The 15,358-nt window shown below is 36.0% G+C and overlaps 1 protein-coding gene across 12 annotated transcripts in view; it reads left to right on the top strand.

The window, feature by feature from the left end:
- Positions 1-15,358, top strand: part of ACSL4 (acyl-CoA synthetase long chain family member 4) — a 124,285-nt gene that overhangs the window by 88,557 nt on the left and 20,370 nt on the right. For all 12 annotated transcript variants that reach the window (XM_004472925.5, XM_058291266.2, XM_004472926.5 and 9 more), the window contains 3 exons: positions 2,188-2,327; positions 3,626-3,798; positions 6,182-6,256. In XM_004472925.5, coding sequence (XP_004472982.1) covers positions 2,188-2,327; positions 3,626-3,798; positions 6,182-6,256 — 388 coding nt within the window. The remainder of the gene's footprint in view (positions 1-2,187; positions 2,328-3,625; positions 3,799-6,181; positions 6,257-15,358) is intronic.

Raw genomic sequence — 15,358 nt, 5'->3', positions numbered from 1 at the left:
GGCCAAAGTCCGTTTCCCTATGGCTTTCTTATTGGTTGACTTTTTGCTATATCTTCCTCCATGAATGTGAGTCTGTTCTGTTTTTTGTTGTTATTCTTGGTTTGTTTTGTTTTCTTTTTTGCCTCTGTATATTTTTAATACTCCTTTTGTCTTCTATCATTGCTGTTTCCTGGAGCGCTAATTTCTGTAGCTCTGGTTTCTCAGTGAAAACAGGCTCAGGAGACCTATGAAGGGAGTGTATATAAATTCTAGAGTACTTTGGAGAAGAGAACAGAAAGCCTTCCAATCTTCTCTTTGATGTCCCCTCTCCCCCATACTAGGCTTTCCTAAAATACCCAGCAGGTAGCAGTCTTTATCAAATTGTTCCCTGCTGCCCTAAAGTTATTCTGTGCCTTTAATTCTCAACTCTCTTAGCTCCTGGTAGGGGTGTGGTTGAGGCTGAAGTTGCCAGCTTACCTGTGATGAAATTGTTGCATAGCTCCCAGCCCCTTAAATCTGAGTTCTCTGATCAATTGCCATCTTTGCTGGGCAGCCCCCTTTGAGGTGGATGGGGAGAATCTACCTGCCCTACCCATGACAGAGTCTGTACATCCTCTCTGCCCAGGGGCATAGTGTGCAGCAACTCTTCAAGGTGGGCTGGGTGAATCTGCCCTCACTGCCGGCCAGAGAGTGCAAGCTTCTCCTTCTTCCAGGGAGTGTTGAGGCCCAGTGTGAATCTGCCTGCTCTACCCTGAGAAAGGGTTCAAACTGCACCCAATCCATTCCTCTTGGGTGTGGACGCCTAAGCAGTGGCTTTCCAAACTGGGAATGCTGGATCTGATCACTACTGCCCCGGGGGACTGGTATATTTTTCAGTCACCCCTGCTTCCACTCCTGCCTGGGGTGGAGACAGTGCAAATGCTGCTGGCTTCTTGGTGACTTGTGCAGGTTTAAATATCAGCTGTAACCAAGATTGGAATCCAGATAGCCGCATTGTCGAATCAACAGCTGTTGTTGGTTCCAGGCCATTTCCACAACCCAGCTATTGGGAAAGAGAGTTTCTGCTTCCAGCCGGTAGTAGGTCCAGAGGTGGCCTGCCTCACTGGCTCTGGGGGTTTGGGCAACTTCATCTGCAGCATGGAGGAATCTACTCAGTAATCTTCACGGCAGATGGTCACTCTCCTCTTCCTTTTCTTCCCTGGATGGTGCAGTTTGTTGTTCTGGTCTCTTGAGTCCCCCAAACAGTTGATCCAGAATGATCATGGGTGATTATTAGTTGCCCTGTAGGCTGAGCTCATTGTTAGAGCTTCCTACTCTGTGGCCATCTTTGGTCTCTCTCAGGTGATTCCTTTTGTAGAACTGGAAAAAACACCAGTGTACCATGCTAAGATAATTATAATTTTTAAGTCATCATTGTATTCTAATGTTGAAAGAGCCATCCATAAAGCTATTTATTGTAGCACAATTGAATAATTTAAAATGGTAATTGCTGTGTTTAATATTTATAGTTAGGTATTTATAAATAGATGTGCTTTATGCAATAATTCTTGCTAATTTGCTGCTAAGTAACTTCAAGAAAACATAATTTAATGATAATCTGGGTTGGATTTGTTAGTTTAATTTTTTTTAGTAAGTGTTAACTTGGGAGTCAGTATATCTCAAACTTGGTCCTACCTCTAATTTTCCAAATAGTTATTAGCAAGAATTCTATTCTTTTTTTGTCATCTTTATTTTTATTAAAGTGGACTAGAAATCTCTACAATTCAGGGATATAAGATTTTTAAGAAACTGTAAAATTCTCTACCATGCGATGAGAGTCAGAAGGTAGCAGTACTAAAGAGAAAGGCACCAGAATCAGGTTCAACATAGTTGAAATGTTTGGTATTGTTTGAGGATAAGTGAATATATTTAAGATAGGAGAATTTTTAAAACATTCCTTTTTGTGAGAGTTGAATGAACTCTATATTTTATTTGACTCTTAAAGTTTTAGATGAGCCTAGTATGTAGAATTAAGAAACCTTTATACCTGTCTCTATTAAAATAGTGAACAAGTAAGCCAATGAAATTAATTATATAATAAAGGGATTAAATATGTCCATTTTACTAAATGTTTTTAACTGAGCTGTTATAATAAATAAAGTAAGTAAAGATTGTCTCAGTGCTACCGTAATTCTTTTCTTATTATTGAATGTTTTGTTTACCTTTTAGGAAATCATGGATAGAATATATAAAAATGTTATGAGCAAAGTCCAAGAGATGAACTATATTCAGAAAACTCTGTTCAAGATAGGATATGATTATAAACTGGAACAGATCAAAAAAGGATATGATGCACCTCTTTGCAATCTGTAAGTGCATTTCATAGGCTGTGTAGTTTGAGCCTTTAAACCTTTTTGCATTTTTAAAATCTAAATGATGAGTAAGTAAATAACAAGTTAATTTAATTTCATTTCTAATTGTCATTACTTATATAGCAAGCAGAGGACCCCAAACTTTGATCTTTGCAGTTACATTTTAATAATTGAGTAATTATTTAAGATTTAATTATCTGTAATAGATAGTGGTGATGGTAGACCCACATTGTGAGTGTAATTAAATACTACTGAAGTGTACACTTATAAGTGGTTAAAATGGGAAATTTTGTGTTTTATATATATGTTATTACAATAAAAAAGAAAGATTTAATTATAAAATTTGGTGTCATGAAGAAAAACGAATAGACTGTTTAATCAAAACATTCGAGTTGGGAAAAAAGGACTTTTTTCTAACTAAAGAAAGTGTGAGCTTTACTTCTAGATTTATTTTGCATTAAAGTCTTTGGATTTATTGTTTTCATAAAACAGAGTAGTAAGTATGTGAAAATATAGCAGTTATTTTAAATGTGGTTCTGGAGAGTGCGGATGGAGAAGGATTTTATATCGGAAGGAAAGATGATCGGTGATTAAATGTTCCAAAGATGTATTTTTTCCTTCTTTGATATCATCTTTTTTTCCCCCCATTTACCGCATGTCAAAGCAGTTTTCAGGCACTGCACATATTTCTGCATTTTTTATTATCTTTATTTTTAAAGATACATAGATCGCTCAAAATGTTACATTAAAAAATAAAAGAGGTTCCCATATACCCCACTCACCACAGACCCCACTCCTCCCACATCGACAACTTCTTTAATTAGTGTGGTACATTCATTGCATTTGATGAGTACATTTTGAAGCATTGCTACACAGCATGGATTATAGTTTACATTATAATTTACTCTTTCTTGCAGTCTGTTCAGTGGGTTATGGCAGGATATGTAATGTCCTGCATTTGTCTCTGCAATATCTTTGAGGACAAATCAAAGTCCTGAAAATGCCCCAGTATCACACCTCTTTTTCCCTCTCCCTGCCTTCAGCAATTACCATGGCCACTGTCTCCACATCAATGATATAATTTCTCCCATTTTAAAAGGCTTTTTTTGGGCATTTTTTCAAGATGTTACTAGTTGTTGCTTTGTTAACCACTCATTATCTCTATGATTCTGAAATTTAGATGTCCAAACAAAATTGTAAAAATCTTTCCCTGGGCTTATAAATTAGCATGTTGGCAAGAATAGTGTGTGTGTGTATGTATTTAAATAATATATTCTCTTTTTTTAAAAATCAAGAATACTGTTTAAAAAGGTGAAGTCTCTGCTAGGAGGGAATGTCCGGATGATGCTGTCTGGCGGAGCACCACTGTCTCCTCAGACACATCGATTCATGAATGTTTGCTTCTGCTGTCCAGTTGGCCAGGGCTATGGATTGACAGAATCATGTGGTGCTGGAACAGTTACTGAAGGTAACTTTCAAACAGTTTTAAAACAAATTTGAATAGACTTTTTTTAGAGCAGATTTAGGTTTACAGAAATATTGAGCAGGAAGTATAGAGTTCCCATATACCTCCCTACACACACACACACACACACACACACACACACACACACACACACACACACACTTTCCCTTGTTAGTAACATCTTGCATTAGTGTGGTAGGTTTGTTTCAGTTGATGACCCAATATGGATAAATTAATAGTATCTCAAGTCCATACTTTACATTAGGGTTCATGCTTTGTGTTGTATAATTCGATGGATTTTGACAAATGCATGATGTCATGTATCTACCATTACAGTATAATACAGAGTAATTTTACAGCCCTAATATTGCCCTGTGCTCCACCCATTCATCCCTACCCTCTGATTTCCTTCCCCCACTAAACCCCTGGTAACCAATGATTTTTTTCTGTCTCTATGGTTAAGGTAGGCGTTTTAATGTGGCCAATAATTCTACATTATCTACTACTAATAAAATCCATTTGAATTACCTTTGGAAACCATGGTACCTTTATATTACCCCTTAAAAAATAAGATTCTATGTAAACCTACATAGTTTTTAGTTTTATAAACTGAGTTAGAATGTCATATATGCCTTGATTTTAATTCTTATAACTATTTATGCCACAGTGTCATTCCTCAACCTTACGTCTCCTTGGTCTAAATGCTTACTTCCTTGGAGAACTGTGCCATTGGCTTAAAGTATCACTTTTATGCTACCTCTTGAGTCTGTGTCCCTGTCATGCCTTCTTATTTGCTTTCAATTCTTTTCAAATAGTAATGTTTCTCAACTTTGGAGCTATTGAAATTTTGAACCAGATAAGTCTTAAGTCTCTTGTTTGGAGACTTTCCTGTATATTGTAGAATGTTTCACAGCCCAATGCCAGTCCAGGGAGACAAAAATTGTCCCCTGTTGAGTATCACTGGGCTATTGGATTTTTTTTTCTTATATTATCTCACTTTTATCTCAAACTTATTGTGTCCTTAAAGCTGTTATCCCAAACTGTCTTCTCATAGTCAAATATTTGTATCAGTGGTATTACCATCCTTAAAGTCATTCAGAGTATATGCTTTTAAAGATTTAAAAAATATCTTTAACTTTCATTAGGTCTTGCCATTTCTTGCTTTGTTTGTTCCTTTCACTCCATGTTGTCTTTGTCACCTGACGTTTTATTACTTATCACTACCCTGAGGTAAACCCTTTCAACTGCTGTGTCTGCCTATATTATATCATTACTGATTTATCCTGTACATGTTTAATGGATGCACCACCTCAAATACTGCTTGATACTTGGTGTATAAAACCTAAACTTACCTTTACCTAGCTTTTGAGACATTTCTGATCTGTCGCCATTTTACACATCCATCATTATTTCCATTATTTCCCACATACATATATACACCTGGCTATCCTTTCCAGACAGTCCAATCTTCTCACTAGTTCTCATACAGTCATTCTCAATCTCACCTCTCTGCATTTTCATTTCCCTTCTCTTGTAATGCTCTTTTTGCTAACCCTTTATAGTCATCCTCTAAGGCCCCACTCTTCAATAAAGCCTTCCCCAACTACTTTCTTTTACATTCATCTTTCTGGTCTCTCAGGTACTATTGTGCTTACCAATCAGTACCATGCTGTTCTCTGAGTTGTTCATGTGCATTTTTCCCCAAGAAGTTTGTTTGTAAGCTCAATGAGGGTAGGAGCTCCTTATCCTTTATGTGTTTTCCTCATAATATTTAATATAGTCCTAGGTATATAATCGGCTGCCCATAAGTACTTGATTAGTGCTAAGAATAATTGCGAGTTTCTAAAAGATAATATCATCATCATCATGCTTAATAACAACAGCTAACATTTATTGAATACTTAGTTTGTTCCAGAAAGTATTAAGTACTGTTTATGTATCATCTCTTCTGATCTTTACAGCATATGATGTAGGTTCTCTTACTATCCCTATTTCATAAGTGAGGAAATTGAGGCTTAGAGAGGTTAAGTAACTTGACCAAGTTACACAGCTAAGAAGTGGTAGAGCTGATATTCCAATCAAAGCCTTCTTTATCAGAATCCTAGGTAGATAATGATGGTGTCAGTTCTCCTTTTTTAAGAGATTTTTATACTTAATTATCCAAAATATAACCATAAACAAAATGTTGGAGCAACATTGGAATCATTTGCACTGTACTGTTGAAATGTTGAAATGTGATCACACTTTGTACTCCCTCTCACATTGTCTTTTTCTTTTGTTATTCTTCAAACAAAACTCTGTCCCCAACTCCAGTATTCTTCATCTCATACCAGTGCTGATCTGAAATGCGGTGTGCTAATATCTTTGTGGGTTTTTTTCCTCATAGTTACTGACTTTACTACTGGCAGAGTTGGAGCCCCTCTTATTTGCTGTGAAATTAAGCTAAAAGACTGGCAGGAAGGTAAGAATTTTATCCCCAGTGATATTAGATAAACTGAAAACCACTGTGAGCCTTAAGACATTCATTTCTTTATAATGCTACTTTGTCTGAGGTCCCAAATAATTCTTTGCCACTGCTTGTTCCCTGTACTTTGAGGAAAGGAAATTCCTAGAATTTCGGTTGGCCTGACAAATCCAAACGTGGGGATACTCGATGGTAAAGAGGGAAAAATTGCTTAGTGGTACTCTCCCTGGGTTTGGAGAATGTGTGTATCTATATGTCCCATCCTTAGAAGCTCAACTTTGCTAGTGAGCATTTTGAGATGGGAAGCGAAACCTTAGATCATGATACCAGCAAACATTTTCATAGTTTAGACTCAACGGTCTAGCTACTTATATAGTTAAATTTTGACATGCAGCTACACAGTTGAGCCACTTAGAGAAAACTTGCACTTCACAGACATTGATGGTGATAATCCTTTTTAAACATCAACTGAAGGCAAAAGAAAAACAATCTTTCTGTAATGAACTTATGAAAGATACTAAACAAACACCTTAACTGAAATAAGATGGATTGCTAAAATAAATAATTAACACTCTAGTCATACCAGATAAATGAGGAGTAACTTGGGGGATGTGGGGAATGGGGTATATGGGAACCTCTTATATTTTTTAATGTAACATTTTGTGTGATCTATGTATCCTTAAAAATATATATAATAAAATAAAAATTTAAAAAGAATAATTTAAAAGTATAAGATATTAAAAGAGATGTATAAGATATTAAAAGATGTATTAACTGAAAATTTAAAGAACCAATTACCTTGGAAGATGCTTCCCTTCGGTTGTTCAAATCCCATGAAAATGAATGAACTTTATCTGACATAAACTAAGTTTCTAAAGGTGTTTCTACTTTGTGTCTTTCTTAATATAATCACACAGTTCATTCATCACTTCAGTCATTATTAGGGCATTTTCATTATTTCAGTATTAATATTAATAAACAAAAAACAGACCAAAAAAACCTCATCACCTCTCAGTGTCTCTGTGCCTTCCCTGTTATATATAGCTGCTATTCTGTTTCCATCTCTCTAGTTTAGTTGTATTTATATTTTGTAAAACAGTCTTATACATGCAGTATTACTATATTCATATTACACATAAGGTTTCACTATGTTATACAGTCTCATGTTGTGTTTTTTAGCTTTCCTTCTACATGTCTTAGGCTTTCCCTTTCAACCACTGTCATACCCATGTATTAGCACTAGTTAATAATTTACTAGTTTGTAATTAGATAGTTACAAACACTTTGATGTACTTTCACCATTTCTATTCATTTTTAAAGATAAACAATTTTTTTTTTTCACCAACTCTGTACTATTAACCCTCAACTTTCCATTCCCTAATCTCAATCTATTTTCTGGTGACCTATTTCTAGTTAACTCCATGTGTATACACAATATGCTTAGTTCATAATAGTGTACTCATACAATATTTGTCCTTTTGTGCCTGACTTGCTTCATGCAACCTAATGTCTTCCAGGTTCATTGATGTTGTCATATGCTTCACAACTTCATTTCTTCTTACAACTGTATAATATTCCATCATGTGTATACACCATTTGTTTATCCATTCATTAGTTGTTGGATACCTGGGTTATTATCAACTTTTGGCAATTGTAAATAATGCCACTATGAACATTGGTGTGCAGATGTCTATCTGTGTCACACTGCTCTCAGTTCTTCTGGGTATATACCTAGTAGTGGTATTGCTGGTCACGTGGCAAATCTATAGACAACTTCCTTAGGAACTGCCAAACAGTCCTCCACAGTGGCTATACCATTCTACATTTCCAGAAAACAGCGAATAAACATTCCTATTTTCCACATCCTCTCCAACACTTGTAGTTTTCTGACTTTTTTTTTTTAAGGAGATACCAGGAATGAAACCAGGACCTTGTACATGGGAAACAGTCACTCAACCACTGAGCTACATCCACTCCAAGCCCCCCCACCCGATTTCTTAATAGTGGCTCTGTAATATGTAAAATGATACCTCTTTGTAGCTCTGATTTGCATTTCTCTAATTGCTAGTGATGTTGAACATTTTTTCAAGTGTTTTTTCACCATTTTTATTTCTTCCTTGGACAAATGTCTATTCAAGGTTTTTGACCATTTTTTGGTCAGGTAGTTTGTCTTTTTATTGTTGAGTTGTAGTATCTCTTTATATCTCATAGATATTAAACTCTTATTGGAAATATGATTTCCAAATATATTCTGCCATTGAGTCAGCTGCCTTTTTTTGCTTTTGAAAAAGCCCTTTGAGGTGCAAAAGTGTTTAATTTTGAAGAGGTTTCATTCATTCATTATTTTTTTCTTTTGTTGCTCATGCTTTGGGTATAAGTTCCAAGAAAGCACCACCTTCACAAGATCTCCCAGTAGTTTTATGTTCCTGGCTTTTATATTTATGTATTTGATCCATTTTCAGTGATTATTGTTTAGGGAGTCAGATAGGGGTCCTCTTTCATTCTTTTGGTTATGGATATCCAATTCTCCCAGCACCATTTATTGAAGAGACTGTTTGGTTCCAGTAACATGGACTTCATAAGTTTGTCCAAGACCAGTTGGCCGTATAGGTGAGGGTTTATTTCTGGACTCTCAATTCTATTCCATTGATCAATATGTCTATCTTTATGCCAGTATCATGCTATTTTGACCACTGTAGCTTTGTAATGTTTCAAGGTCGGTCAGTGAGAGTCGTCCCACATCGCTGTTCTTTTTTAGGAGGTTTTAGCTGTTCGGATGCACTTTCCCTCCCAAATAAAGTTAGTAATTACTTTTTCTATTTCTGTAAAATAGGCTTTTGAAATTTTGATTTGTATTGTATTGAATCTATAAATCTGTTTGGGTACAATTTTTTTTTAAAAGATACTTTAGATTATATAAATGTTATGTAAAAAATATAGGGGATTCCCAAATACCCCACTACCTACTCCTCCCACTCTTACCAACTTTAACAACATCCTTCATTAGTGTGGTACATTTGTTATAATTGATGAACACATACTGAAGCATTTCCATTAACTGTGGATTATGGTTTATATTATAGTTTACACTCTGTCTCACACAATTTTGTAAGTTATGACACAATAAATAATGACCCATATCCATCATTGCAGCATCATGTAGGACAATTCTAATGTCTGGAAAGTGCCCCCATATTATACCTATTTTTCCCTCTCCCTCCCCTCAGAACCTCCTGTGGCCACTGCCTCCATATCAATGATAAAAGTTCTTCCATTACTAGAATAACAATAAGTCTATAGTGGAATAATAGTAACTCTACTTTAGTCCATTGTTCATTCCCCAATCTTGAGGATTTTGGAATCGTGATGCCTACTCTGCCTCTAATTGAGAGGGGGCTTAGATTAGTTTGGATACAATTGACATCTTCACGATATTTAGTCTTCCAGCCATCAACTTGGAATGTCTTTCATTTGTTTAGATCTTCTTGGATTTCTTTTACCAGTGTTTTTTAGATTTCTGAATATACATCCTGTACATCTTTGATTAAATTTATTCCGAGATATTTGATTATTTTTGTTGCTATTGTAAATTGGTTCTTTTTCCTGATTTCCTCTTTGGATTGTACTAGTATATAGAAACATTACTGATTTTTGTGTGTTGATCTTGTGTCCTGCCACTTTGCTGAACTGAGTTATTAGCTCAAGTCAAAAAATTGACCTTTTTCATAGACATTTCAGCATTTTCTAAATACAGGATCATGTCATCTGCAAATTGTGAGACTTTTACTTTCTCTTTTCCTATTTGGGTACCTTTTTTTTCTTGCCTAATTGCTCTAGCTAGAACTTGTAGTATAATGTTGAATAACAGTGGTGACAGTGGGCATCCTTGCCTTGTTCCTGACCTTAGAAGAAAGCTTTCAAAATTTCCCCATCGAGTACAATGTTGGCTGTGGGTTTTTCATATATGCTCTTTATTATATTGAGGAATTTTTCTCTTATTCCTATCTTTCAAAGTGCTTTTATCAAGAAAATATGCTGGATTTTGTTGAATGCCTTTTCTGCATTGATCAAAGTGATCATGTGGTGTTTTCCCTTCAATTCTGTGGGGTCAGTTTCTTTTATTTCTGATTTTATTTATTTGCATCTTCTCTCTTTTTCTTTGTTAGTCTAGCTAAGGGTTTGCCAATTTTGTTTATCTTCTCAAAGAACCAGTTTTTGGTTTTGTTGATTTTCTCTATTGTGTATTTATTCTCAATTTAATTTATTTCTCCTCTAATCCATATTATTTCTTTCCTTCTGCTCGCTTTGGAATTGGTATGCTGTTCTTGTTCTAGTTCCTCCAGGTGTTCAGTTAGGTCATCAATTTTAGCTCTTTCTTCGTTTTTATAAAGGTGTTTAGGGTTATAAATTTCCCTCTCAGCATTACGTTAGCTGTGTCACATAAGTTTTGATAAGTTATGTTCTTGTTTTCATTCATCTCAATATATTTACTAATTTCCCTTACACTTTCTTCTTTGACCCACTGATTGTTTAGGGGTGTGTTATTCATCCTTCTCACATTTATGAATTTTCCCTTTTCCCATCTATTATGATTTCCAGCTTCATTCCATTATGATCAGAGAAAGTGCTTTGTATAATTTCAGTCTTTTTATATTTATTGAGACCTGCTTTGTGACCCAGCATATGGTCTATCCTGGAGAAAGATCCATGAACACTTGAGAAGAGTGTATATACTGCTGATTTCGGATGCAACATTCCATATATGTCTCTTATGTCTAGCTTGTTTATCATATTGTTTAAGTTTTCTGTTTCTTTGTTCTTGTTTATCTTCTGTCTGGTTGTTCTAGCTAATTATGTGAATGGTGCATTGAAGTCTCCACATGTTATTGTAAAGATGTCCATTTCTCCCATCACTTTTACCAGTGTTTGCTTCATGTATTTTGGGGCACTGAGGTTAGGTACGTAGATATTTATGGCTCTTATTTCTTCCTAGTGCATTGTCCCTTTATTAATATATAATAGCCTTTTTTATCTCTTATCACTTTTTTGCATTTAAAGTGTGTTTTGCCTGATATTAGTATAGCTACTCCTTGCTCTTTTTTGGTTACTGTTTGTGTGGAGTATCTTTTTCCAACCTCTCATTTTCAGCTGATTTGTATCCCTGGGTCTAAGATGAGTCTCTTATAAGCAGCATATGAATGGCTCATTTTTCTGTTTTTTGGGTTTTTTTAAAAATATATTTTTATTACAGAAGTTGTGAACTTACAAAACAATCATGCACATGTGTAGAATTTCCATACCACACCCCTTCACCAACACACCACACTGTTGTGGAACATTTGTTACAGATTATGAGATAATATGATCAGACTGTTACCACTAACTATAGTCCATAGCATACATGTCACATGTTTTTTTCCATAGACCCTATAATTAACACAGTACATCTTTGGCATTGATGCAAGAATATTATAGTATTGCTGTTAACTGTAGTTATAGGTTATATTAATTGTATTTTCTCATGATTCTTCACATTCCCACCACCCTCTAATAGTGACATGCATCTACTCTGGGTCACAGAAGGAACTTTTGCATCTGTACTATCAACAACAGTTCTCATCTACCTCTGGGTTCACTGTGTTATTCAGTTCCTAGATTATTCTCTAGGTTTCTTTCAGTTGACATTTACGTTCCTAGAGCATCCTTTTCAGTCACAATCCCATTTATAAACCAGCAGCTACTAACTATAATATCTTATCATCAACTCTATCCATTTCCACACTTTTACAGTCAAATTAATTAAAACTTCTGCAAAGTCCTTCACAGCCCTCATCTTATCTCTTAATAACCTATACTCTAGGAATACTCCTTCACTGTTGGTGGGATTGTAAAATGGTGCAGCTTTTGTGGAAGACATTTTGGCAGTTCCGCAGTAAGCTAAATATAGAACTGCCATATGATCCAGCAATTCCTCTACCAGGAATATATCCAGAAGAACTGAAAATTATGACGGAAACAGACATTTGCATGCCAGTGTTCATAGCGGCATTATTCACAATTGCCAAAAGATGGAAACAGCCCAAGTGTCCATCAACAAGCAGAAGGATAAACAAAATGTGGTATATACATAAGATGGAATACTGCTGCAGTAAGAAGAAATGAAATTGGGAAACATATGATAACATGGATGGATCTTTTTTTCAATTTTTAAAATTTTATTCTTTATTTTCTTTTAAATGTTACATTAAAAAATATGAGGTCCCCATACACCCCCCAACCCCCTTATGGATGAATCTTGAAGACATTATGCTAAGTGAAATAAGCCAGACAAAAAAAGGACAGATATTACATGGTCTCACTAATATAAACTAAATACAAAGACTAAACACATGGGATTCATGTTTTTTTTTTCCATTATGTCAACCTGTACCTTTTGATTGGGGAGTTTAATCCACTCACATTCAGCGATATATTACTGTAAATGCATTATTTATTTATACCATTTTATTCTTTGGCTTTCATATGTCATATCTTATTTTCATCTGTCTTTTTACTCTTTTGTTATGTTTTCTGCTAGTCTTCTGTTTTACGCTCTCTTCCAAGGCTCTCTCTCCTGTCTTTTTCTTTCTGGCAGTAAGACTCCCTTTAATGCTTCCTGCAAAGGCACATTCTTTTTAAAAGAACTCTTAGTTTCTGCTTACATGTGAATATTTTAAACTCACCTTCATGTTTTTTTAAATTATTTTTTCTTATTTTTAAAGAGGCTTTAGATTACATAAATGTCACATCAAAACTATAGTGGATTCCCATATACCCCATGCCCTCCACCTCCCACTCCCACACTTTCCCACATTAACAACATCTTTCATTAGTGTGGTAAATTTGTTACAATTGATGAACACATATTGAAGCATTGCTACTAACCATGGACTGTAATTTACATTATAGTTTACATTTTGCCCTGCACAATTTTATAGGTTTTGACAAAATGTATAATTACTTATATCCATTTTTGCAGTGTCACACAGGAAAATTCCACTGTTCCAGAAATGCCCCCATGTTACACCTATTCTTCTCTCTCCCTCCACTCAAAACCTCTGGTGGCCACTGCCTTTATATCACTGATACAAGTCCATCTATTGCTGGAATAATAATAAGTCTACTGTAGTCCATAGTGGCATTTCCCCCTTAATGTTTGTTCATTCATCAATCTTGAGGATTTTAGGTTAGTGATGCCCCCACCATTTCTAATTGAGAGGGGGCTTAGATCCCATGGGGCAGATAGATACTCTCTATTTTGGGAGATGGGTATTGTCCATCATCATCCTTTTGTTATTTTTCCTAGGCAAGACCAGTGAACGGGAGAGTAGGTGTTGCAATTCTGCAGAGATTTAGGGCTCACCTGGCATATAAACAGACCAAAGATTTAAGTCTCTGGGACATATATAATATTTAACAAGTACAGTGCTATTTATAGTTTCAAATAAAAGGGGTAGAGGAGCCATGTGTATGGAAATTATAAATGAGTCTAACTCTTATACTTTGGGGAACACGTATTCCAAAGTATCACCTTCATATTTGAAGGACAATTTTGCTGGATAAAGAATCCTCAGATAACAGTTTTTCTCTTACAGCATCCTAATTAGATCATGCCACTCTCTTGCCTCAATGGTTTCTGATGAGAAATCTGCACTAAGTCTTACTGTGCATCCCTTCTGTGCGATGGTTTGCTTCTTCCTTGCTGCTCTCAGAATTTTCTCCTTATCTTTGGCACGTGACATTCTGAGTAACGTATGTCTTGGAGTAGGCTCTTCTATTTGGATTTATTCTCATCAGGGTAAACTCAGCTTCTTGGACATGTAAATTCTTTTCTTTCATGAGAGTTGGGAAATTTTCAGCCATTATTTCTTCAAATACTCTTTCTACCCCTTTTCTTTCTCTTCTCCTTCTGGAACTCCCATTGCATGTATGTTATTGTGCTTCATGTTATCATTCAGCTCCCCGAGCCCCTGCTGAATTTTTTTCCATTCTTTTCTTGCTCTGTTCTTCTCTGTTCAGCACTTCTGTCTTCTGCATTACTTATTCTATCATTTTGAGTCTGCTGATCTAATGTGTTTTTTATCTCACCTATTGTGTGTTTTATCTCACCTATTGTGTTTTTCATTCCCATAAGCTCTGTTATCTTTTTATTCAGGGTTTCATATTCTTTGTGTTTACCCAGTGTCTTCTTGATGTCCTTTATCTCTTTTGCCATATTTTTTTTCAACTCGTTGATTTGATTTAGGACATTTGTATGAACTTTGTTGATTAGGTGTCTCAAATCCTTTGTTTCATTTGGGGCTTTGATATATTCCTTTGCTTAGGCCATTTATTACATTTTCTTAGTATGTTTTAAAATTTTTTGCTGATGTCTAGGCATCCAATTATGATGGTGAGTTTACTCTGATGCTTAATTGCTCTCTTGTGTAGGGATTTAGTAGCAGGACACTGCATGTTACTGCCATTCTTTGATTCTTGGCTCAACTTGTTTTAGGTCTTTAGGATTGAACTTCGTCAGTTGCTCAAATATGGACCATGGACCCAGGAATGGGTTGCAGACCCACTTCCAAGGGCCCTGGGTGAGGGAGGTTGTAAAGGCTGAAAAAAGTCTCTTTACTTTTACTTTTAACATCCTCATATGCAAGTCCTTGTGTTGCCAGCAGATGGCGCACTTCGACAGCCCTCTCATTTACAACCCTGGTCAGTGTTTCCTGCAATACCCACAGCAACAGTGTGATTGAAGATCCTGCCTCAAGGCTATTCAGAACCTTGCAGCTCAAACCTCAGCCTCTGTTCTGCAACCTTTTCTGGCAGCCCTCTCCCTTTTCCCATGTAGGAAATAATTCCACTCCCCTCTATATTCTCAACAACCAGTCCTGGTCAGTAGGAAGTGTGTTTGTGAGAGTTGGATCTCTTCAGTTCCCTGCCACTTCCCAGGGCAAAGAATAGTACGGCCCCACCAGGCCTGGAAGGGCTTATGGGACACAGCTGAATGAGCCATAGGCTGTATCCTTTTCTCTCCCATTTCCTGGGGAGGTAGACCCCTGCTGTCCTCTCTGT

The sequence above is a fragment of the Dasypus novemcinctus genome, chromosome X (genome assembly GCF_030445035.2).
Source record: "Dasypus novemcinctus isolate mDasNov1 chromosome X, mDasNov1.1.hap2, whole genome shotgun sequence".
In the NCBI taxonomy this organism is placed as follows: domain Eukaryota; kingdom Metazoa; phylum Chordata; class Mammalia; order Cingulata; family Dasypodidae; genus Dasypus; species Dasypus novemcinctus.
This window is presented reverse-complemented; position numbering and strand designations above follow the sequence as displayed.